Source organism: Canis aureus, chromosome 3, assembly GCF_053574225.1.
Source record: "Canis aureus isolate CA01 chromosome 3, VMU_Caureus_v.1.0, whole genome shotgun sequence".
NCBI lineage: Eukaryota > Metazoa > Chordata > Mammalia > Carnivora > Canidae > Canis > Canis aureus.
In genome coordinates, this window is record NC_135613.1 from 84,735,867 (window position 1) to 84,761,765 (window position 25,899).

General features: G+C 55.3%; 1 protein-coding gene across 1 annotated transcript; it reads left to right on the plus strand.

The window, feature by feature from the left end:
- On the plus strand, positions 1–25,899 carry ADAMTS15 (ADAM metallopeptidase with thrombospondin type 1 motif 15). Its single transcript, XM_077894200.1, has 8 exons — positions 1–1,237; positions 12,283–12,415; positions 12,906–13,073; positions 13,293–13,576; positions 18,727–18,904; positions 19,943–20,124; positions 20,235–20,410; positions 22,776–25,899. Exons 1-8 carry the CDS (start codon positions 281–283, stop codon positions 23,545–23,547), a joined length of 2,850 nt encoding a protein of 949 aa, XP_077750326.1. The 5' UTR covers positions 1–280; the 3' UTR covers positions 23,548–25,899.

Consider the following 25,899-nt stretch of genomic DNA (forward strand, 5'->3'; position numbering starts at 1 on the left):
CGGTCCGCGGCGTCGCCGGCGGCTGCGGCGGAACGACGGCCCCGCACCTCCCGCCGGGTCCCCGCCGCGGTCTCCGTCCTTGCACTTGCTGAAGCCGCGGGGCGCGCCTCGCTCCGGAAGGCGCAGGTAGGAGGCCGCGCGCCCCGCTCCGGGAGGAGCTCCCTGCCCGCGCTCGGCCTCCTGGAAGCCGCGGGCGGCCCCGGAGCGCCGGTTCCCGGGTGCGCGCCGCCACGAGCCGGGCCGAGCCTGCCGAGCGCGCCGCCGTGCGCTGCCCGGAGCCATGCTCCTGCTGGGCATCCTGAGCCTGGCTCTGGCCGGGGGGCCCGCGGGCGGCTCGGAGCCCGAGCAGGAGGTGGTGGTCCCCATCCGCCTGGACCCGGACATCAACGGCCGCCACTACTACCGGGGGGGCGCCGAGGACCCCGGGGAGCAGGGGCTCATTTTGCAGATCACAGCGTTCCGGGAGGACTTTTACCTCCACCTGACGCCGGATGCCCGGTTCCTGGCGCCCGCCCTCGCCACGGAGCGCCTGGGCGTCCGCCTGCCGGCGCTGGCCGCGGGCTCCCCGGACCTGCGGCGCTGCTTCTACTCCGGGGACGTGAACGGCGAGCCGGACTCGTTCGCCGCGGTGAGCCTGTGCGGGGGGCTCCGCGGCGCGTTCGGCTACAGGGGCGCCGAGTATGTCCTCAGCCCGCTCCCCAACGCCAGCGCGCAGGCGGCGCCGCGCAACGGCCAGGGCGCACACCTCCTCCGGCGCCGGGGCGCCCCGGGCGGGCCCCCCGGGGACCCCACCTCTCGCTGCGGGGTGGCCTCGGGCTGGAACCCCGCCATCCTGCGGGCGCTGGACCCGTACAAGCCGCGGGGGCCCGGCTTCGGGGAGGGTCGCAGCCGGCGGAGGTCCGGGCGCGCCAAGCGCTTCGTGTCCATCCCGCGCTACGTGGAGACGCTGGTGGTGGCGGACGAGTCCATGGTCAAGTTCCACGGCGCCGACCTGGAGCACTACCTGCTGACGCTGCTGGCCACGGCGGCGCGCCTCTACCGCCATCCGAGCATCCTCAACCCCATCAACGTCGTCGTGGTCAAGGTGCTGCTTCTCGGCGACCGCGACGCGGGGCCCAAGGTCACGGGCAACGCGGCCCTGACGCTGCGCAACTTCTGCGCCTGGCAGAAAAAGCTGAACAAAGTGAGCGACAAGCACCCGGAGTACTGGGACACGGCCATCCTCTTCACCAGGCAGGTGAGTCGGCCTGGCGCCTCCGTGGACCCCGTGGCCGTGGGGCCGCCGCCCTTAGCTCTCCAGACGCCCCTGGAGGGCAGGCAGGTGACCCCAAGCTGGCATGCTGGTGCTCCCTTCCGACCCCCGCGTCGGACCTGCCAGGGACCGCGCGCCCCCGGGCTCCGTGGCGCTCGGGCGCGCGGGCCGCGGGCTGCACGTGGGCGGGCGGACGGCGCCGCGGGAGGGGTGCGCCCCGCCTGGCCAATCAGCGCCTCCCCGGCCGGGCGCCCAGGCCCCGAGCCCAGGACGCGGCCGGCCCGCAGCCGCAGTGCGCCTCGGTGGCAGACAGGAGGCGCTCCGAGGATGGCGTTGGCGGGGTCCGAGCGGGCCTTCCCGGGTGGCTCCCCGCCCCTCTCGTAAAACTGGAGGGTCCCGCAGGCATCCCGGGCCAGAGCCTGGCTCCCCTTATCCTGCGGCCGGGCCTGCGGAGCCTGCCCTGGGATGGAGGGAATCATTCGGGATGTTTGGTGGTTGGAGTGAGAAGGACAGTCTCCAGTCCCGGGAGGGTGGGGTGGGGTGGGGTGGGGTGGGAGTGGGGGGATGGATACCTTCCTGGGCCGGCCCGCTTCTCCTTGAGGGGATTCCAGGCCATTCGGAACAGGCAGTCGAGGTAGAGGTAGAGCACCTGTTGGGCGCTTGGAGTTTCTAGTCGCTTCACTTGGAGCTGAGTTGGGGAAGATCTCCCCATTTTCCTATTTCCTTGTTGGCCCAGGGTGACCCGTTCGCCTTGATGTGGGCTCTGGAGCACAGCCGGCAAGCTTGCCCGTGACAGCAGCGCGCTGCAACTGCCGGTGGCCACGCTTCACTGTAGGGTTCCAGCTTCTGCCCACCCCCCACCCGGACAGCGTGCAAAGTGGTGTGAGCTTAGCAAGGAGCACCTGGAGACCCCACGGGCGGGGGTGGAAGGATACTGAGTATTGGGTATTGGGAAAGATGGTCAGATCCCAGAGGCAGCTCTGCCCCCTGCTATGGGGCTAGGAGCCTTCACGTACCTAGATATTGGAGTGATTGGGTGCTGTGACGTTTTCGGATTCTTGAACTTTCTCAGATTCGTGGATGGGGACTTGGAGAGGAAGACGGGCATCCAAGTGACTTGCTTCCTCTGATTTTGGGGGTTGCAACTCGAATCTGTGCCGTGCTCTTGTTTTGTTATTATCACAACCATGTCATTCCGGGGATGGCCCAGAGTCCTTGGTTGCCCGTGGGGCTCTCTCCTCTCCACTCTCTCCGAAGGCCACTCAGAGCTCCACTGGCATACACTGGGCTGGAGCTGAAGTCTTCCACACTAACCCATTTGGCACCGCTTGTCCCCTCCTGGAATTGAACTTCCTCCTTTCCCAGCCTTCTCCTCCCACCACCTGGTTTCTCTAGGGAGGTCTTTGGCCTGAGTCTGTTTCCTTGCACTCATTCTTCCAACTGAGGTCTGTAGAGCTGCCATTGCCCAGCCCCTGCACACACTGCCTGAGTCATGGGGAAACTGCAGAGGAGATGGCTTCCACCTCTGCATACAGACCAACTCGGCGGTCAGATTGCAAAAAAAAAGAAAAAAAAAAAAAGCAAAGGCCAAGAACAGGATATCTTAATGGGCAAAGCAGCTGTCGGCCCATCTGCTACCTGGGATGCCCCTGTGGAGGTCACTCTCTGCTTCTAGGGTAACAGACTTCCATCTCTGCCGCTTGGTGGCTAGGCTGACTTTTGGAATCAGCCCTAAGAAAGAGGACTCCTGCTGGGAATATGGGTCACACCATCAGAAGGGTTCGCCTTTTGAAGAAGAAGCAATCGAGCAGCATGACAGCTTCTGTTTGCCAGTGGTGTGTGCTGGACCCAGAGGGGCTATGTTAACCATGCATAATGGGTACAAGATGCATGACCACTTGGGTCAGAAGCAGTGACGTGCAAGATGTGACTTTTAGAAGCTGTCTTTCTCTTAGGCGTCTAGAGGGCGAAGCCAGAAAGTGGGGAGGCTGTGGTGGCAGGACCAACATCCAGGTATGTGCTTTATGCTTTAGGGTAAATCTCATTCTCTCTCTTTCTCTCTTCCTCTCTCCTCCTTGCCAGTACAGACTTCAGGGCCTGCTGCATTCTCAGGGTCTTAGGAACTGCTCATTCCTAAATTCTCCTGGGGAAGGTACAGTATGTGATGAGAACTGAGTGTGCAGCTGCTCTGTCGACGGAGGCAGATGTGGTCTCCGCGATCCTGGAGGAGTCTCCGGCTATCCTCCAACAGGAGAGGAACTTTCGCTTTACTTTGTAAGGGTTGGTGGTGGTCCTTTAAATCAGATAGGAGCTTCCTAGATTATTATGATGTTGGTGTAGTCAATGCTTTTTCAAACTAAAATCAGAATATATATATATATATATATATATATATTATACATAACATACATGTGTATAAACTACATAGTTATTTCTATGAAGATCAATATATGCAGTCGACTCTTGAACAACATGGGTTGGAATTGCAGGGGTCCGCTTATATGTAGACTTTTTCCAATACAGTACAGCACTCTAAATGTATTTCTTCTTTTGATTTTCTCAACAACATTTTATTTTCTCTAGCGTACTTTATTTAAGAATGCAGTATATAGTACGTAGAGCATACAAGATACGTGTTAATCAAGTGCGATCGGTAAGGCTTCTGGTCTACCGTAGAGTATTTCTAGTTTAAGTTTTTGGGGAGTCAAAAGTTTGTATGTGGATTTTTGACCACATGGGGGCCAGGGCCCCTAACCCTCATATTGATCAAGGGTCAACTGTATATAGTTTGGATATGAAGTTTTTAGAAATGTGCTTATTTTGTTAATCACCTCTTGTCTATAACGTCAAACTGTCAGACATCTCTAGTCACCCGTTCCTTTGTCTCCCCACCCCCCAAAAATTCTGGAAAATGGCTAGTGACTCTTTCTGACTGATATACTCTTGTTGTGGTTTTGACAGGGATGAAGAAGTGGGAAAGGGTCAGGCTCGGTCAGGCTGTATTTCCTCCTGCGAGGGAGAGGCGAGAGCAGCTCTTCTGGAGCTCCAAGTGCTGGGTCCCTGAAGGGGGAAGGGTAGGAGCGTCAGGACTGGCAGGCAGCAGAGCTCCCCTGCCACCCACCGCCAGAGATGCTGTGCCTGAAGGCAGGGCTGGGCCAGGCTAGGGGGAGACGCTGCTGGCCTCTTGGCAGGCAGAGGGAGGGGCGTGGGGTGTTGAAATCAAAACACTGGGAAGACACGACCCAGGGAGGAGCCTTTACTGTGTGCAAAGGAGAAAAAAAAAAAAAGATTGATCATACAACAAGTATTTTGACAATCTGAGGAGTTTGCTTAAAGATTCAGATTAAGTTCATGTTCCTGGAGAAGGAGTGCACATCTGATTTTGCAAAGCAATCAGTCTCCAGACTCATAACAGCAGGGTGAGGTCAGCACGGGATCGGAACCAGGATCTGCAGAGAATTAGAGCCAGTCTTGCTGGGTGGACATTCATTTCTACGAGAAGAAAAGTTTCTATGGCTTTTTGTTGCCATGGGGAGCAGGGGCAGGGTATTCGGGGCTGGGACGTAGTAGGACTGCACTTCCCTCTGTCTTCTCTCTCTTTACCTCTGATCCCTCTGCTGTTTGGGTAACTTTGTGGTGGACTAACCTTTGTGAATTGGTTCTACTTTTTAAAACTACTTAGGGGAGCATCTATTATTTCCGGGTATCATCCTGGGGTGTGGAGGTACAGGTCCTAAGATGCGGCCTCCGGCTCTCAGGAACTCACCGACTGTCAGGGAGCCTGACTAGGAAATAGCTCGGTTACACGAGGGTGTGTTAGGTGCCCCGGGGGAGACACGTGGCCTCCGTGGAAGTCCAGCGGGGAGTCTCCTCCTTGGGGGTGCAGCCAGGGAAGCCCTCGGAGGGAGGGGGACGAGAGGGGGACAGGTGGCAGCAAGGCACTGGGATGGGAGCTAGTGACAACGGGAAAGGAAGCTTGTTTCCTCCGTTGCAGGAGGCTGTGTCCTCCACTCCACCATCTGCTTTGCCATTTGTAACATTTTCTCCTTTGAACAGACTTTGTTTTGTAGGGTTTACAGTTTGTGGTTTTTCTGCCGGTTTATTCCTTCATTTATTTTATTTATCCTGTTACACTTCGTACACAGTGGTGTGTACCTTTCCCTCGTCCCCACCTCCCCCCACATTTTTTTCTGTGCTCTCTTTCTCCTCATTTGAGTTTCTCCAGGGCAGGCTCCTTGTCATCTTTCTCTTCTCTTTTGTTTCCTTCATTCGTGTCCTCACCTTTCTGCCTCTCAGTCCGGAGCTTGGCTCGTGTGTGTGTGTGTGTGTGTGTGTGTGTGTGTGTATGTTGGGGGGGGGAGGGCAGGGCAGGGGGCACGTACACATGCTCTACACTGCGCTGAGTGGAACGGCACTCTGGAACCTCATTGGAAATAGAGGCCAGTTCTTTCTATAATAAACGACTTGCCATATGGCAGTGAAATTTAGTGTTCAATTAAAAAAGCTTAATAAAATAATACATATTTGGTACGTATCTCCTAACACAATAAAGAGGATCATAATTTTTGTCAGGATCTTTTTTGAAGTCAGGCCTTGGAAGAGATTAGCAGAGCGGGGCATCTGTAGTTTTGGTATTTAAGAGTTTGTAACTCTTTATCACCGAATGGAAACTCAACACTACTTTTGGGGGGGCGTGGGGGCGGGGAAGAGAGGAAGGAGTGGGGTATGGTTGCTTCCTGACTTGGAAGGTGGTTGCTCTTCCCCCTCTTTCTTTTACTTATACGGAAGAGGAGAGCTTATGTTAATAGTGGAGGATGGGGGAGGAAGTTTGGAGGAAGGAACGTGCACCAGAATCTCTCTCTCTCTCTCTCTCTCTCTTCTAGTCTTTATTTAAATTCCAGTGAGCTCACATACAATGTAATGTTAGTCTCAGGTGAACAATCTAGAGATTTAACACTTCCATACAGTCTCTGGTGCTCGTCACAAGTGCCCTCCTTCACCTGCTTCCCCTCTGGTAGCTATCAGTTTGTTCTTTATAGTTAAGGGGCTGTTTCTTGCTTTGCCTCTCCCCCTTTCTCCCCTATGATAGTTTGTCTTGCTTCTTAAATTCCACATATGAGTGAAATCATATGGTATTTGCCTTTCTCTGGCTGACATTTCATAATAGTCGGTCGCTCCATCCGCATTGGCGCAAACGGCAAGATTTCGATCTTTTGGATGACTGAGTAATATTCCCTTATAGGTACATACGCATCTTCTTTATCAGTCGATGGACACTTGGACTCTTTCCGTAATTTGGCTGTCGTAGATAACGCTGCTATAAACACCGCGAGGCACGTGCACCAGAATCTTTTTCTCTCTCTTTTTCTTCAGCGCTGGCTTAGTCAGGAAGGCAAATGAGGCTTTCACCCTCCTTTGGTCTTGCTCTTTCTTACCTTTGAACTTCTTGGTAGGTGTTTGTATCACTCTTGGCACTTACCCCCGCCCCCTGCACCTTGCCTCGTGCCTGGCGTTGGTCTTATGGCACCACGGAAGGAACACAGGCTTGGAGTCAGGCGGAGCTGGGTTTCAGGCCTGGCACTTGACTTTCACCAATGGACATTGAATGGATCAGCCATTCGAACTCCACTTTCCATCATTATCCATAGGAGGATAGTGATGATGACAGTGGTACTGAACTTAAAGGCAGTGTCAAGGAGAAGTCAGCGAGTGTTCCAGAATAGGCACCCAGTTAACAGCAGCTACGGTCGTCGCCACCTTAGTGGTCACTCAGCACATGTTTGCTCTTGTTGAAGAATTACCTACAGGTCCCTTGCCAGAACTTACCTTTAGGATAGCCCTGTTTCAAAGCATCGTACTTGCGGGATACTTCATACTTGTCTGTTTTTGCGTGGAAACCATGGACTCAGGGCTCGCCATTCCCACTGACTTGTAAACTCCTTTGAGCAAGACCTTTTCACATCTTTGTAGCTCCTCCAGTGGGCCCCTGCAGGCTGCTGCTGTTCAGTATGTATTCATGGGAGGAAGGCACCGACGGTAGCGAAAGGACTGCCCATGGCCCTGGGTGCTGAGGTAGTTCGCCTCCCTTCCCGGGGATCATTAATCCAGCATTTTCAGCTGTCAGGCTGTAGGGCTGGGAGAGGGAGTCTTAGGTTCTTCTGGCATTTCTTCTTGGCTCTTTGCCATCGGTCTTTGCCCTGGAGGAAGGAGAGGCCCCAGCGAGGAGCCAGCAGACATGGCGCACGGCAGGCCGGGTCAGTGTGTCAATGCAGGTGTGGGGCAAGGAGCCAGGAGCTTGCTCAACCGGGAAGCGGGTGCAGACATTGCTCTAGGAGTGTTCTGGGCACTTACTCCTGCCATTCTCCTCTCTGCCAGCCCCTCGCAAGCCTCTCCCCACTCAGTGGCCAACCTGTGCTTTGGGGGCTGAGAGTATGGGGTGGACAGTCTTGCCATCCTGAGTTTGCCCAGCCTTTCCATGCGTGAGGTGCATCTCCACTGGAAGCAGTACCAAAGCAAGGGGAGCATTCAGCTCTGGGGCTGTGCTTCTGGATTTCCACCTTCACTCTGCCCCTCCCTTTCTGTCTAACTTTGGGCTCACTGACCCAGTGCTGGTAACTTACCTTCCCTGAGCCTCATCTGTAAAATGGGATCTAATAGTGGCATCTCTCTCATGAAGCTTTGTGAGGATTCAGTGAGCTAATACAGGAAAGCTGTTAGAACAGTGTTGGGCACAGAGTAGTAACTCAGCCACTGTTACCTCCTAACCTTATGTTAGGTATGTATCCTCTCTTGCACTGATGATTTCTGGAGGAATCTTGGTCTTCTGGTGAGCTTCGGATTTCTCTTCTTCCTCATTGAGGTAATTCTTGTCTTGGTTACCTCAATACATCTTGAACGTCTTGAGGAATTTATATTCTGGTGAAAACTGAACCTGCTTATGGATGTGACCAGGGTGTGTTCTTTTCTTCACCAGGTATTCTTAGTCACATTGCCCAGACACCCAGAATTGCTAGATTTTTTTTTTTTTCTCCTAGCAAAGCGAGGCCCTCCCCTGCTTGGGGATTACAAACAGAAGTGGATTTGGGGTTGGACAAGGAAATACAGTGATGCATGACAGAGATTCAGATGGGAAACAAGTTAAAGGTACAGTCTTAATACTAATGCAGGGTGGTTTTCACTGGTAATTATGATATCCTAACTAGCGTGCTACGGTTCAGACCAAAGACCACTGCTGCTGGCCTTGGTGTCTAAAGACATGGGGTTCAGTTCCCCATTTTTTTGGTTAATAGCTGTGTGGCCTTGGGTGAGCAATATTAGTCCACGAGCTCTGGTTTCCCCATCTGCAGAATGAGAGGGTGGCTCTGACGCTGTATGAATATGAGACTTGGATGCTATGGTGTGGCCGTGAAGATGATCTTGGCCCACAGGCCTAGGAGTTCATTATGAGTAGGAGGTTGGCTACATGAGAACACGTATCCTACATTAAAAAGAAAAAAGTCAACGTGCTTGATTTTTGTGTGTCCTCCACCCTGTCCTGCTGGAAAATCTGAGCATTTTGGTACATGGCAGGGGAGATGAGAGGAGAGGGGAAGGGGGGGCCGTGGGGAGTCATGGTGGGGCGTGGAGGGAGCAAGCAGGGTGAATGTGGATCGGACCACTGTGAGGTGCTTCCTTTCTTGCTCGCTCGCTCTCAAATTGTGGCTCCAATCCTAAATTATTTTATGAAAAGGGACGGTTGGAAAACACTAATCTGAGAGGACTAGGTTCGTGGCCAAGCTGATTCTTGGGTCGTCTGGAAAAGCCGCCGCAGCTTCACGGAGAAGGGGCAAATTACCAGAAATAGTGAGGCAGGTAGGGGTTGGGTGGGAAGTGCCTACACCCTCCAGGCAGGAGGAACCAGAACAGTTTCTATTTCTGGAGACAAGTGCCTGAGCTGAAGAGGTTAAAGCAATTTGAGTGCATCTGAGTTCATTCCAGAAGGGTGGAGACATGCAGGGCCGCAAATGAGGCACTGCCTTGCCCCGCACACCCGCCTGTAGGCGTTCAAAGAACTGAGGTCCAGTGATTCTTCATTTGAGTCCCTGACTGGGGGAAGAGGGACACGCCGAGCCTCTGACCCCAAACAGCTGCATCTTCCCACGGTGAAGACACTGGTTACTGCAGGCCGGCTCCTCTCGGCTACACCCTGACCCTCAGGAAATATGCGGGCTCCTTCCTTGTTCCTCTCGTTTGATCCAGGGAAACCGGGATTTCTTGATGGAAAGAACAGGTTGCTCCTGGCCAGGAAGGGCCTGCAGCTGCATGTCTTCACTCCAGAGAATCCACCCTCCCCGAGAGGAAGGAGGTTTCTGGCTTTATGGACCTGCCAGCGGCAGAGGCGGGCTGCTGGGCAGTGGAGGTCCAGTGGCTGCTTCCAGGCCAGGCTGAGCTGTCGATCTGGTCTAACCATTTCTGCTGAATGGGGCAAGGGCGAGGGTTCTGAGTGTCCACGTGGGTGACCTTCCCTTTTCTGGGAGTTAGTTTCATGGGTTAGTAGACAAGATCATCCTTAGGGCTCTTTCCATTCTAAAAGTATATTATTCTGTGTGTTCCTTTATAACCTAGAGGGCCAGATGGGGCTGAGCACTCTGGGATCCGGGTGGGAGCAGAGGCTGAAGGCACTGGTCCAGTCTGGGTTCTGGTTGAGAACTGGCCCTTCTCTGGAGGAGGAAACGGAGGCCCAGAAAAAAGAAGTGGCCTGCCCAAAGTCGCACATCTACTTGGTGGTGGGTCCAGGACCAGAATCTAGGCTTCTTGGTTCTTAGGCCCCTTCTCCTACACAAAGCCGGCAGTGAGTGCACATGGTGGCCCCAGGACAGTGTCATGGTTTGTCCTACGGGCTCTATGGGCTGTGACCACCAGACGAGAGTGTTCAGAGATTCCTGCCTTAGTGGGGATGCTATACTGCAGTGTCCAGGGACACATGGGCCCAGTTCCCTCACCCTCTGCCCCCTACCCCCGTGCAAACCTCCATTCCTTCCCTCTTTGTCTCCTACCTCCCTTCCGTCCATTCACAGGCTGATCTGTGTGACCCAGTCCCCCTCCTCTAGTCATATTCTCTAAAGTGCTTGTCAGGTGAACTACCCCCCCCCCCCCAAGTTTTGATAGCAGTTCTCTTCTAGGTTTCAGAGAACTCTAGGGGGAAGGAGAACTTTCTGGAAGAGTGAGCCTTTGGAGAGGGAGGAGGAGTATTTGCAAGAGAGGGAATTTGAGGTTCACCCCGAGGGTTCCCAGAAGGGGCAGACGTGCCACACACGAGCAAGGACAGCAGGTGAAGGCAGGGCGCGCCTTGCTCCTCGTTGACCCATGTACTCTGGAGTCTGATCGCCCTCTCAGTTCTTTGGCCAGAGAAACTGTTAACTCATTAGGAGGTGTGACTATCACCTGACCGTGGGAAGCCAAGTTTGACTGCTCAGGTGGTAAACTTTTGAATGCCCTGGATTAAATTTTGCTGATTTTGTGTACTATGACCACTTTTCCTCCGCTGCCCCCGGCCCCCACTAACTCTGCTGCTCCCCCTTCCCCCCGTGTCAGCATGTGCATGCACACACACGTGCGCAGAGCCCTAAAGAGAACTGAACTTGAGAACAGCTCTGGGTGTGTTTATGGGAACACCTTGGCTCCCACGGAGAACACACACAGCTCTTTCTCTGGATAGTTGACTTAGGAGCTGCTGAGCAATCAGCTGTGACGCGGTGGAAAGAGTGCTGATACCCAGTCCTACGGACCCCAGTGCATGTTTCTGCTCCACGACTTGGACCTCTCTGAGCTTCAGCTTCCTTGTCTGTGGAAGGTGATAATAGCAGTCGTTCTTCCAGTGGGATGTTGCGAGGATGAAACAAGGTCATGCATGCAGAGACCGCACATGATGTCAGCATTTAATAAATCATCACCATGATTAACTATGAGCATGAGCCTCAGTTTTCACCTTTGACAAATACGTATGATAATATATCTGCCTTCTGACACTGTCGTGGGGATTGAGTGAGATGATACGTAGAGCAGTTGCTCGTTAAGTATAAAGAAAGGCAAGGATGTAATGAAGAGAATAACAGTATCACCGATTCAGCAGTGTTTTCTCTATTGTGATGAGTTTCCTCTCCCATTTCTAACCCCTGGGCTCTTAAGGTATGTACCTAGGTGCATTGCTGGCCCATAATAGTCAATAAGTTCATTGAGATATCCACCCCCAGTACCCCATTTTGCCCTTGCACTTTCCTGGAAGTGCTTCCCATCGGGGTTGTTGCAGGAAGTCCTAGCTTCTGCTGCAAGTTGAGTTTTAATGCCAAAAAGAGGGACTGTCTTATGTGGCCATCCATTTAGTTTATTTTTTCTTCCTAGCGGCCGCTGAGCCGGTGGCCCCCTTGAGCTTCTGCAGCCAGTTGAGCTATGTCTGGGTAGGAGCTTGTAACCACCTGACTCAGCCTCCTCCCAGCCCAAGGAGGCCACATCTCTGGCTTGGGTGGGTCCTTGGCCCGTGACCCTTTTTGGCTGAGAATCTGAGTTTAATTCATGGTTGTCCAAAGACAGTCGCTCAGCGAGGACTGAGACTGCTCAGGGCTGATTCTGGATGAGGAACACACTTGCCTTCCGCCCCCACCTGCTTCACTAAGCCATGACCAGAACCTCACCCAGCTGTGGAACCCACCGTTTTCTGCTTTGGAAATCCGCCTCTGTATAAAGCAATGGCCTTGTGGGTTTAATTCCGTACCTCCTAGTATCTTCCCACAGGATCTCCGAGTAGGATTTGGGTTGAATCTTCTCGCAGAGCCACAGGGCTTTCTTCCTGAGCCCTCCCTGCTCAGCCCGGGTTGATTCCATGAATAGCCCTGCAACCCCCTGGGAGAAAGGACCTGGCTAGGAAGGTCTTGGTTCAGCTGGGAATGGGGGTGAGCTGAACATCCCATAGGATGCCTTTACTTTCCTTCAGGTCCCTTCTGTACCTGTCACTAATTTCTGGCTGGCTTCTGCTTCTCCCCCCACCCCGGCAGGACCTGTGTGGGGCCACCACCTGTGACACGCTGGGCATGGCTGATGTGGGCACTATGTGCGACCCCAAGAGAAGTTGTTCTGTGATCGAGGATGATGGGCTTCCATCAGCCTTCACCACTGCCCATGAGCTGGGTAAGGCTAGAGGGGGCTCTTGGGTGGAGGGAGGAGAGCGACCCTCGAGGGTCTTTCCGGGTCTGTACTGGGTGCTTTGAGCAAGGGATAGACATTTGTCTTTGCTTCCTCACGTCCTGAAGCCTTAGGGATCCTTTCTTAGGGTCAGAGTCTGTCTTAGCAATGGCTTTGTTTTATTTTTTCCAATTGCCCCAGCCCAGTTGGCCAGCGGTATTGTCTGACTCAGCAGAGTATCTCATCAATTAGGCACTGAGGGGAAAATATTTTAAATGCACTGCTGTCCTCACTGAGCCCCGCAGCCTGATGGACAGGACAGAGAACACAAGAACACCATCTTGACATTTGCAAAGCAGTCTGTCACTGGGTGGAAATGACCAGCCTGAAAAGCGCTGACACGAGCTCTCTCGCTCCCCCGGCTGATCCCCCCTCCTCTGCAAACTACATAGCCCGCATCCTTCTGCCCTCTGAGTCCTCTTGCCTCACTCCGCAGGCCACGTGTTCAACATGCCCCATGACAATGTGAAAGTGTGTGAGGAGGTGTTTGGGAAACTCCGAGCCAACCACATGATGTCCCCAACACTCATCCAGATTGACCGGGCCAACCCCTGGTCGGCCTGCAGCGCTGCCATCATCACCGACTTCCTGGACAGTGGGCATGGTAAGCCAGGATGACAGAGGAGGGATTGCGGGGCTGTCACTGGAGTGAGTGGACCTGTCCTCTGTTACCTAAGGTGTGCATGACCCCAAAGAGTCGGGCCCTCAAGGGGGTCCATTCCACTGGCCCTCGCTTCATCGTCTCCCTACCAGTTAGACTCTGGGCTAGCCACAGCTCACCTTTCTCAACTCGTTTCTCACGAGTGCCCTTGGCTCCCTGCAGGTGACTGCCTCCTGGACGCGCCCAGCAAGCCCATCTCCCTGCCTGAGGACCTGCCGGGTGCCAGCTACACCCTGAGCCAGCAGTGCGAGCTGGCCTTTGGCGTGGGCTCGAAGCCCTGTCCCTACATGCAGTACTGCACCAAACTGTGGTGCACGGGAAAGGCGAAGGGGCAGATGGTGTGTCAGACCCGCCACTTCCCCTGGGCAGATGGCACCAGCTGCGGGGACGGCAAGTTCTGCCTCAAGGGGACCTGCGTGGAGAGACATAACCTTAATAAGTACAGGGTGAGTGTGCTGGGGCTTCGCAGGGGGGCCGCTGGGATGCGGGGGGTGCACCTGGAGGCCTCCGGGGGGAATGGGTTTGCTGTGTGCACTGCGTACTGTGCCTCTGTTTCCCTGCCTGTGGTCCTCTCCCCTTCTTAACTCTGAGACTGGAGACAAGACATATATGGTAGGTCAGAGAACTTGGTGAAGCCTTCTCTCAGCGGGCGCCAGGGGGCCCAGCCCTGAGCTCTGGGCCTCATCCTACCAGGGGAGGAGCCCAGAACCCAAAGCCCAACACTAGACATTCAACATTCCTCATTTGTTGGCTCCTTCCAGCCTTCCCTTATCAGCTGTTTCTGAGCGTGTTTTGTGTCCCGGGAGCTCTGGGCCAGAGGTGAACCAGGCTCAGACCTGAAAGGAAGCAGATCCTGGGCAAGCTGCAGTGATTTGCTACATCCTGAACCCAGCTTTGGTTTTTGTCATGATTGTTTTTTGAAGCTGAACCATAATAGAGCAAAGGTGTTATTTTTTTTTTTTTTTCCTGGTAAAAAGGAATAACAGTTGAATAAGAACAAATCCCAAACCTCACATGTTCTCTGGATATAATAAAACCTTCAGGCCTGGGGTTGGGGTCGCAAAGGGTTTGGGACTTTGTCAGATGGGAATAAGAAGTCCATCCTGTCCCTTGATCCCGGTGACGATGATCCCTCCCCCACCCCTGCCTTGGCTGCCAAGACGGGCCTGACTGCGTTACGTACGAATAGGCAATATAATAAATAAGCGCTCGCCAGCACTTTATAGGCTGCCCTGAGCTGGGTTTGGTACACAAGTATGTAAAATCCTTTTCTGGATTTTGGAAACATATATTTAATTGAACCTTTAGCCATTTATTGGGCACCAGCCCACTGTATTTAGAGAACTGTGTGAGGTAGTCGGAAAAAGAAAGAAAACCTGGGTCGTGTCTCAGTGGGGTCACAGTCTAGTGGGGAAGCTCGAAATGTCACTGAGAGCCAAGACACAGAGAGGTGTGTGTTCTGTGTCAGGACCGAAGTGTGAAAACGTGTCATGGGAGCATAAGGGATGAGAGATTAATGGTGATTAGAGAGGTCTGAACAAACTTTGATGAGGAGGTCGGATTTGGAAAGAGTCTCGAGGGACGAGTATGATCTCATCAGGCAGAGATGGAGCAAAGTCAGGGAGGTGGGGCAAGCCGGAAAGGTGGACCGGCCGGGACTCCATGGGAAGGATCTTTGGGGGCATGGTTTAGGGCTAGTCTGGGGTTGCCTTGACCACCAGGCTGGCGGGTTTAAACTAGAAGGTCCTGAGGACAGGCCAGCTGTCATCAGCTCCTTCTCTTCAGAAGATGAGTCTAGGGGATAAAGACGTTGCCCAGGAGGATATTGGATATAGGAAGTGTGATCGGAGGAGCGTGTGGAAAGACAGTCCATCAGCAGCAAAATCCACTATGTCCGCATCTCTCTTCTGGACAATCCCTTCACCACTCTGGCCCTTCCCGGAGGACAGCACCCTAATCAGCCCGGGTCAGGGCACAAAGCTTATCTTACTATCATGCAGCCTCCCTGCCCCCCGCCCCCCAGGATCTCAGTTACAAGAATCACACTCTGACTACCAAAGCCCTGCAGTCCAGCCCCCTAGTTTTGGGCCCCAGCAGTTCTTCAGGCCCGCGTGCTCTTCTCTCGCCCTCACCAGCCTTCTTCTTGAGCTGCGACTCCACAGGCCCCAGTTCAGGTCCCTCCTTCCCTCACTCACGGCTCCCACGCCCCTGCCTCTCTCTGCTGTCCTCGCTGGGATAAGCCACTGCCTTGGTGGAATCCACCTGCCACCGATTCGAGCGCGCCAGCGTAGGTGAGTGTGGCTGGAGGAAGACACGCGACCGTGCTCGGTGGTCTCACTGGAGACCTGACTGTGTAGGTGGGCTCAATGCTGCTCAGGCGTCATATCCTATTTTATTAGCTTTACTGCACTCCCCCTCCCAACGTCCTACACGATCGGGTCACGCCTTCGCCTCCCTCCTCCGTTACCCATTCTTTCTCCTCATTCTCACTTTTGCCAGTGCCCTTTTTTCCTGTCTCATCAGGAAAAAAGAAGCAATCAAGTAATCAGAAGAGAACTCCCACTGCCACATCCGCCGTCCGCCCGGCTTCTGTGCCTGCGGTCTCCACCTTGCCTCCTTTGCGATGGATGAGCTGTCCACGCTCTCACCGGAGGCCCACCCCTGGGCTTGCACTTAGGATACTATCCCTTCTAGTCAAGGAAAGCGCTCCCTTAATGCCTCCGTCTCTCTGCAGTGTCAGATTTCCCCTCGCTTGAGTTGAATCATTCCTATCAGGATACATACTTGCTGTAATTCCTCCCACCTTAAACAAAACTCCTGATCCTACTTCCTCTCCATAAATCACAATCTATCTCTCTGACTCCCTTGACCACAAAGTTCCTGGAAAGAGTGGTATGAAATTGCTCTCTCCAGTTCCCGGCTTGCCATTTTTCTCTGGAGCCCATTCCAGTCTGGCTTTCAGTCCTGCTCTTCCTCTAAAAATAACTCTCACTAAGGTCGCCAAATGGCCTCTACAACCGCTGAAGTCAGTGATTGATTACCGTTCCTCATATTGCCTGACCTGTTAGCGCCATTTGACACAGCTGATTATTCTCCCCCCTGGGAACACAGGCTCCACGGTGTCTTGGTTTCCGTCCTCTCTTACTGGCTGCTCCCCCTGGTCCCCATTCGCTGGGTCTTCCTCATACGCTTGCTTTTCCAGTGTTGGGCATCGTGGCGCTGTCCTTAGCCCTTGTCGCCGTCCACACTGACCTCTTAGGGGATTCATCTAGACCAAAGGCTTTGAGTACCATTTACATTTATTGGTTGAAGTCCCCCAGATCTGTATCTCCAGCCCAGACCTCTGTCCTGAACTACAGACTTGCATGCCTCACTGAATCCTGATGCCTCCATGCGGAGAACTGAGAGGCATCCTAAACACGACATCTCTAAGACCGAGCTTCTGATCACTTGTCCTGAACTTGCTTTAGCAACTCCGTCTTCCCATTGCTCGTGCCAACCCTCTTTCTCTTGCATCCGCCCATCCGATATTTCAGTAATTCCTGTTGACTCTATCTTCAAAATAGAGCCAGAATTGAGCCATTTTTCTGCCATCTTCATCTGCTATCACCCTGCACCAAGCCTCCTTGAATTATTGCTCTTGCACCCTCGCTGATCTCCTTGCTGCTGGCCTTCCTTCTCACAGACTGTTCCCACCATAGCAGCCAGAAAGATCCTTTAAAACGTCAGTCAGGTCATGCCACGTATTCAGAGAGCCCTTCAGGGGCTTTATTCCGTGCTTGGGATGGTGAGCCTTATCTCTGCCTTCACCTCCTGCTTCTCTTGCTCTTGTGATGCTGGAGTACTCCAGGCTCGTCCCTCCGCAGCGTCTTTGCAATCCTCCCTCTGCCTAGAATGTTTTTCCCCTCATATCTGCACACTTCCCTCACGTACTTCCCTCAGGCCTTTGCACAACCATCACCTCTGCAGCGAAGCCTCCACGATCCCCTGTAACGAGAGCAGCTCTTCTCACCAAGGCCCTCCCTACCTCCCTCTCTCCCACCTGCATTTAACCTCTAGTGACATTCTATATGCACAGGCTTCTTTTTATTTTCCTCTGACGGCATGCAGTCCCTTTGAGGGCAGGGATTTGCTGCATGTGGTGCCAGACGTGTAGTAAGAATTCAACAAACAGTGGGTGAATGAATGGCACACAGCAGGGCAGGAGAGTTTTCCGTGGGATGTTTTTTGTAGGAACCGGTCGGAAGAAGTGAGACCAGGCTAAAAGGCTAAAGACAGCAACAACAACACCCCAGAAGCCGGGGATACAGTACTGGTGACAACAAGGTCTAAGCATAGACTCTTGCAGTGTGGGGATGGTCATCTCAGACCTCTGAGCGAGCAGCTGCCCCCTGTGATGGGCACCAAACCCATATTGCAAGGCACTGAAGAGGGAGGTGGAAGGAGCACATGTAGACGTGTCCTCCTCGGACATGAAAGGCTGGAATGAGGTGGGGAATGAGGTGGGGCGCCGGTCGAAGGAGGAAGCAGGGCTGTCGCTAAGTGTTTCTTTCACAGGACGAGAGACCTGCTGACACAGTGGGGCAGGAGCGATCCCTCAGAAGGGCAGCTAGAGGGACCATGCTGCGTGTGTGCGTACGTTGTATTCAGACGACACGCAGCCAGCTCCTGATTAGCTCCACGCGGGGATGATGTATGACAGCACTTTAATCCCAGGCTTGTCCAACTGGGCTGCTTCCTCCGTGGCCCGACCGATGCGTGCTCAGGGGATGGAAACGCGCTTTATTGGCATCCTGAGGAAAACATAATGAAGACTAGACATTTTCGATCCCTTCTCCACCCTCTGAAAAAATGAACCCACACTGCATAATTCACCCCGAAGCCAAATCGAGTTGGAGGATTGCTTTGTAGTCTCCCATCTCCGCCTCCTCCGAGCACAAACACTAGAGCCTCTGACAGCGAAACCGTCTCAAGTTCAGCCTCTGATTGAGCTGAAGATCTGGGGAGAGTCGGGATTGTGGAACATTTACAAATAAAAATACTCAGATATCTATGGCAACGAGGTTTTCTGGCAAGGCCGGGGGCTGCCTCTGCCTTAGATTTAGAGATTCTTGTAACTCCACTAACAATAGGTGAGGAGGAACTTTGAACTCTGGCTCGGTGATATGCGCAGTGCTAGGAGCTTTTGAACACGTTGCATCATTTAAACGTCGTCTGATCTCACACCTGAGCATTGCCCCATTTTTGGCAGGTGAAGCACCTGAGATTTCAGGAGCTTTTACTGCTTGCTCAAGACCTGCCATATCGTGGGGGCAGAGGCTATGACAGAGCTTGGCCACCTGACGCCACAGCCCACCGCGGCCCCTCTCCTGAGCGGCCTCCCTTAGAGCGGGATGCGGTTGGCATTTGTTAATTATGGGGGTGAGGTGCTGCGTGGGCGCTGCGTATGCTGACCCCTTGCCCATCATTTTTCCCTTGTGAGACGGTGGATTTTGCGGTGGGACAGGGTGGAGGGGGCTGCAGCTGCCTGGCCGCTCTGCAGGGGTTGGGTGCGCACCCTAAGCCCTGCGGGAGCATGACAGGCTCTTTCTCCCAGGTGGACGGCTCCTGGGCCAAGTGGGAGCCCTACGGCGCCTGCTCACGCACCTGCGGCGGGGGCGTGCAGCTGGCCCGGAGGCAGTGCAGCAACCCCACCCCCGCTAACGGAGGCAAGTACTGCGAGGGAGTGAGAGTGAAATACCGATCCTGCAACCTGGAGCCCTGCCCCAGCTCAGGTGAGGAGGGGAGAGCCTCTTCCTGCCACCGCCCCCGGCCCCCCCCCCCCCCCCCCGCCCCACTTCTTGGCCACAGATTACTGCAGTCGAGGCTCTCTCCCCCAGGGCAAAGTCTGGAAGTGCAGAGGAGCAGAGGCCTCTTGGGATCACTACTTCCTTGCCCACTCCTCTCGTCCGGGGGATGTTTTCTTCCTGGTGCTGGGTCCCTAAGTGGCCCAAGGGAATGACACACGAATGGCCTCTTAGTTAAGTACTCACAGGCCCATCTCCATAAGCAGGGATTCTTTAGCCAGGGTCCATGAACTTGGGTGGGAAGGAGATTGCCTCTCTGTTGTTATTCGCCTTTTTAAAAAGATTTAAGATGTTTTATTTCCTTCAATTAGAGATCGAGTATCTTTGACCACTCTTTCTATCTAAAATGCCTCATTTCTTTTAATTGGGCAACAAACTGTAATACTAGTAGCCGTAGCTGGGGCTGTCGCCAGTAGAAATCACGGATATTTTCACATGATGGTTTAGTTGTTGGGATTTCTCAGAATGCCATTTATTCTCACCGCTACTTGAAAATGACAGTGGTTATTAGACTCATTATTGAATCTTGCCGTGTAATGGGTGAACAAGGAGGCGCAAATATCCCAAATACATTTCAACATACACTGATAGTTGTGTATCTGTATAGTGGGTATTGTTTGTAACCTATATACTTCATTTTGTCCATTTAGTAACATTCTGAAAATAGTTTCAAAAGATTCCTGAAAGGTCTGATGGCCCCCAGTTGTTTGGGGGTACCTGTTATAGAGGGAATTGAAGGCCAGCTTACCGTGGAGGGTGCACAGTGCCCTGGGTGGGGGGGATGCAGGATTGTCTGTGACCTGCATCCTTTGGTCCTGGCCTACGTTAGTTCTTTGAGATGGAGGGGCGTCGGGGATGAGATAACTCGGCTGAGGGTGAGAGCACCCTGGGGAGGGCTCTCTCCTTTGCCTTCTTTCCTCACCATCCCTTCCTTTAGCTTCCTGCCTGTGCTTCCTCCCTCCTCAGCTTCCGGCAAGAGCTTCCGGGAGGAGCAGTGTGAGGCTTTCAATGGCTATAACCATAGCACCAACCGGCTCACCCTTGCTGTGGCGTGGGTGCCCAAGTACTCTGGCGTTTCTCCCCAGGACAAGTGCAAGCTCATCTGCCGAGCCAATGGCACTGGCTACTTCTATGTGTTGGCACCCAAGGTGAGTGAGCGAGGGGCAGGGGAGCAAAGCAGAGAGAAAGTTTGTGGGGGTGCATCCGGCTGAACTGCCTCCCTCTCCTTTTCTACCCCCAACCCCTGGGGGCACTGCAGGTGGTGGATGGTACGCCATGTACTCCTGACTCCACCTCGGTCTGTGTCCAAGGCAAGTGCATCAAGGCTGGCTGCGACGGGAACCTGGGCTCCAAGAAGAAATTCGACAAGTGTGGGGTGTGTGGGGGTGACAATAAGAGCTGTAAGAAGGTGACAGGCCTCTTCACCAAGCCCATGTGAGTTCTGGGACCTGGAGCGGGAGGGCCGAGTGGAGCTGCCCCCAAGGGGTGGGAACTGGGGTTAGACCAGGGTAAACGGGCAGTGCCCTTGCTGTAGAGGCCACCTGGACTTTTCTGTGACTGATATTCTTCCATCCATCCATCCATCCATCCATCCATCCATCCATCCATCCACCTATCCATCCATCCACCTATCCATCCATCCATCCATCCATCCATCCATCCATCCATCCACCCATCTATCCAACCATCCATCCACCTATCCATCCATCCACCTATCTATCTATCCATCCATCCACCTATCCACCCATCCACCTATCTATCTATCCATCCATCCACCCACCCACCCATCCACCTATCTATCCATCCATCCACCCATTCATCCATCCACCTATCTATCCATCCATCCATCCATCCATCCATCCATCCATCCATCCACCTATCCATCCATCCAATCATCCATCCATCCATCCATCCATCCATCCATCCATCCATTCATCCATTCATCTATCCATCCATCCATCCATCCATCCACCCATCCATCTATCCATCCATCCATCCATCCACCCATCCATCCATCCATCCATCCATCCATCCATCCATCCATCCAACCATCCATCCATCCATCCATCCATCCATCCATCCATCCAGCAGAGATGAATGCTTGGGGAGTCCACCACTGGATAGAGAGTCATTAGGGTGTAGCTAGAGTTCTAGAGTAAGACTACCCTGTGTTCAAATCTCAATTCCCCATTTTCTGGATGCCCTTGAGCATGCAGCACAATCCCTGGAATTCTGCATTTCCTCACTTATACAGTGGGTATGACAGGAGTATATTTCCTGTTGTGCAGTTGTGACGATTAAGGGTATTAATCCAAGTGAGGTGTCTAGCGTTGTACTTGGTGCATAATAAATGCTCACTAGATGTTCATGATGATGATCACAAAACAGAACATGCCTGGAGACAACGTCTCACTGAGGCTGAGGCCCTGACCAGGGATGAGATTGAGGTGAGAATGGCAATCAACAGTGGAGTGAGTGGCTAGGACCGAGGGAGACCCCCCTTCCTGGGAGATGTGTGCAGGTTCAGCTGAAGGAACGTCTCTAGGCCTCTCTTATTTCCACCTGCACAGCCCGGGGCTCCTGGCTTTCTGAGGTCCAGCACATTCCCTTTTATTTTCAGGAGGAATGTGCTCCTTGGAAAGTCCTGACCCTTGCTCTGGAAGAAGCAGAGCCCCTGAGGTTTCAGTCGAGCAGGGATATGATTGGCTCTGAGAACTTGGGAGTCCAAGGCCTAGGTGGCTGTCCAGGAGTCTCTGTTGCCCCCTCTGGACACAGTGCCCTCTGCTGGGCCCCTAGTGGGGCAGCTTTTTGGGGAACTGGGGCACTGCAAGTGGAGGGCATTTGCAGGGATCTGAGGGGGAGGCCGAGTGGAAAATTAAAGGTAGACACTCCCAGACTCGCTTCACTGGTTAAATGGCAGGCGCTCCCTTCATAGATTGGTGGAGCTGGAAGGAGCCTTAGAAATCATCTGGTTTGAAACCCTCATTGTATTGGTGAGGACACAGTTACCCAGAGAGACTGATTTGCCTGAGCCACCAGGGAGCTGGTGTTCAAGCCAAGGCTTGATCTTGACCCCAGCCAGTGTGTCTCACTGCGTCTCACCCCAGCCTTGTCTCAGGGCCTGTAGAGTTACCTTCTGTCCTTCCTCCTCCTCCTCATCCTCCTCACAGTGCTTACCTGGTGGCAGGTGCCATGCCATAGGCTTTATGTGCTTTAATGAGGGATGTGTGATCATGGTCTCCATTTTACAGGTGTGGCAACTGTCTTCTCCAAGGCCAACAGCTAGGCCAGTGGTGGGGGTGGACCTGGCTCCAAAAGCTGTGCTTTAGCCTCTGCTTTAGAATTCAGCACAGTACAGGGGCGCCCGGGTGGCGCAGTCGATTGAGAGCCGGAGTCTTGGTTTCAGCTCAGGTCATGATGTCCGAGTCATGAGATCGAGCCCCGTGTTGGGACTCTGAGCTCAGTTGGGAGTCGGCTTGAGATTCTCTCTCTCTCTCTGCCCCTCCCTCTGCTCTTGCTCTTTCCCTCTCAAATGCATAAATGTTGTTATTTAAAAATAATTCACCCCAGTGTAAACGTACTGAACAAAAGGTCACGGGGCGGTACAGCCAGGGTCGGTGGCTTTAGGTGCTGCGTGATGGTCTCGTGCAGCCTGTTTGAGCCCCCTGACCCGGGCGGGGTGCGTCGATGCGCTCTGCGGGCCTGGCGACCCGTGCAGGGGGCATCAGCTCTGACGTTAGAGGGGAACCAGGGCCTCAGGCCCCCCGTGTCTAAGGTGCAGCCCCCTTCCCCACCCCAGGCACGGCTACAATTTCGTGGTGGCCATCCCCGCGGGGGCCTCGAGCATCGACATCCGCCAGCGTGGCTACAAGGGCCTGATCGGCGACGACAACTACCTGGCGCTCAAGAACAGCCAAGGCAAGTACCTGCTCAACGGGCACTTCGTGGTGTCGGCCGTGGAGCGGGACCTGGTGGTGAAGGGCAGCCTGCTGCGCTACAGCGGCACCGGGACGGCGGTGGAGAGCCTGCAGGCCTCGCGGCCCATCCTGGAGCCCCTGACCGTGGAGGTGCTCTCCGTGGGCAAGATGACGCCGCCCCGCGTGCGCTACTCCTTCTACCTGCCCAAGGAGCCGCGGGAGGACAGGGCGCCCGCCGAGCCCCGCGGGGCCCCGGGCCTGCTGGACGGCGCGCCCGGCCTCTCCAACCAGGTGGAGCCGCAGGGCCCGCGGGCGGCCGGGCGCTGGGTGGCGGGCGGCTGGGGGCCCTGCTCGGCCAGCTGCGGCGGCGGCGGCCTGCAGAGGCGCCCGGTGGACTGTCGGGGGCCCGCGGGCCCGCGCCCGCCCTCCGCCTGCCGCCCCGCGCCCCGGCCCGCAGACACCAGGGCCTGCGGCGAGCCCTGCGCCTCCTGGCAGCCGGGGGCCTGGTCGCCCTGCTCCAAGAGCTGCGGCCGCGGGTTCAAGCGGCGGGCGCTCCAGTGCCTGGGGCCCGGCGGGCGGCTGCTGGCCCGGGACCGCTGCGACCTGCGCCGCAAGCCCCAGGAGCTGGACTTCTGCGCCGCCCGGCCGTGCTGACCGCGCCCCCGGGGCCGCCGGGGCGCCCCCCTCCTGGCCCGGCGGGGAGGCACCGTCTACCTCACGCCCGGCCCCCGGGCCCAGCCTCCGCGGGGGGCTGACAGGTGCAGGCCCGGGCCCGCCCGAACTTCAGGGACCCGGCCCGCAAGGGCTTAGAGCCCCGCGGCCGCCGGGCAGCCTCAGGTGGGCCGCGGGCTCTCGGCGCGTCCAACACGCGGGTCTCCGTGGTGCTGCCTGGGCCCCTGCCCTCTGACCCCGCGGCCTGGTAACAGAAGGGTGGCGGCTGTGGGCGCAGCTGGTGGGCCACTGGGTGTAACTGGAGCCGGGCCCCGGCGGGGATGGGGTCCGGGGCCTCCCGCCCCCCCGGGAGCCACCTCTTCTCCCTGCGGCCTCCGGGCTGCCAGGCGGGGGCCTTCCCGGACGTGCCCTCTGGGCCCTGCCCACGGCGCGGGAGTCAGGAGGGAGCCTGCTGCCTTCTCCGGGAGGGATGGGGCCGACACGGAAAGAGCCAAGGGAGGATGGGTTCGGTGGTGAAGCGGGGGGTTTGAGGAGTGACCTGGAGGGTTCTGTGTCACCCGGGCTGGGCTTGAGCCATGGGGGACTGTCACCCCGGGATGCGGAGGGGGCCCCGGTTCCAAGGGCTTCTTCCTCCTGAGAGGCAGGTATAGGGAGGGCTGCTGCCTTAGGCTCTGCGTTGCCTCAGAGAACCTTCCGAGTGGCCCCAGTCCTGTCCCCGCTAAGAGGGCCATGGAGATCCCAGGAGGGCTCGGTGCTGGACATCCACAGGCCTGTAGGTTGGTCTTCACCGGGATGGCTCCGTGTGGTCTGGCTTTGGGCACATCACATGGCATTGCAGTTGGATAACGGGGTTCACTGTTTGCTACCTCAGGCTATGCTCTCTGGGTACCCACACTTGTCCCTCCGCGGGGGCAGTGGTGACCCTGGTGCTCCCAGCAGACCTGGCTGTTGTCCTCTGTAGACAGAGCTGCCCAGACACAAAGCCGAGTGTGTGACACCTGGCTTCCGGCTCCCTCTCGCCCGGCCACCCACGGCGGCTCCGGATAGGAAGGCAGGATCTCGCTCTTCAGGTGCCTTGGGGACAGGTGTCAGGAGACACAAGAGTCAATGCCCTGACCCAGAGGCACCTGGCAGCCATCAGTGGGACGTCCCGTCTATCTTGGAGGCATGTTGGGGGTATAGAAACCAGGGTGTTTCTATAGCTGCAAGTGGGAAGATGCTTTGGGGTTTGAGAGCCTTTGGTCAAGCAGGGTATTTCTTGAGGCGCAGCTGTTCCAGCGTCTTCCCTGGGGACGAGGGTCAGTCCTCTGACTCGGCTTCCCCTACTAGCCAGGATCCACAAACCAGCCATCCAGGCAAGCCTCGGGGATGGTGGTCCAACCGGGGCCCGGGGGTGCGCATGTCGGGGCTGGGCTGCAGTCACCCCTGAAGAGTGAAGCGGAGACGAGTCTTCCTGCCTGCCTGCCTGACGCTGTGGGACCCGCACCATCCGAAGGAGCCCAGGGCGCCGGGGCTGCTGGGGACTCCCTCTAGGCGACGATAGCACTGCACCCTGCGCTTGGTGCACCCATCCTCGGGGAGGAGAGGGTGGCGCGGGGCTGTGCGGAAGGGGCGGGGGACGGGTGGGGGGGAGCTGCTGTCTGTAGGGGTGACTGGTCCCCTGGCAGAGCAGCTTTATGCATCGTTTCAAGGAGGGACAACCTATCTTGTTCCTGACACAAGCTGGGCCTCACATGCTCTTTTCTGTCGTGATGGTTTTCTTTTTCCTTTTTTTTTTTTTTTCCCTTTTTAAAAGAAGTATGACCAAGACAACTTGGGAGGTTTGTGTTACCTTTGACCAGTTTGCTAATCCAACCATGTTCTCCAAGGCTGAGCAGAGACAAGCCTCGAGGCACAGGTTTCTGGTGATGGGATAAAAAGTTAAGGTGGTATCTCACGTCTGTGGAAGAGGAGGAGGATTCTAGGGGGCTCCAGAAGCTTCTCCCCCCACCGGGGTGCGGACCGCTAAGGACCTGGGCTCAGGAGCCCCCTGCCTCCTCTGCCCTCTGTGTGCACTGATTGGAGGAGTCCGGCCTTGTGAGCCTCGCCGTGCGGGAGTCGGGGCTGGGGTGAGCTGAGGGGCTTGGTTGTTCCCAGCCTGGGACCTGGCTCCCGAAGGCACTAGAAACTGTCACTCACGGAGCCCCCCCTTTGCGTTTGGTTCTTCTGCATTGCACGTGCTGCAGAAGGACGGAAGGACCTGGGTACTGGCTGGGCTGTGTATACTGTGTATACAGGGAGCTGGCTGCTGCGGGGACAACAGCCTGCTCCTAATAAAGTCGTAAGTATTTAAAA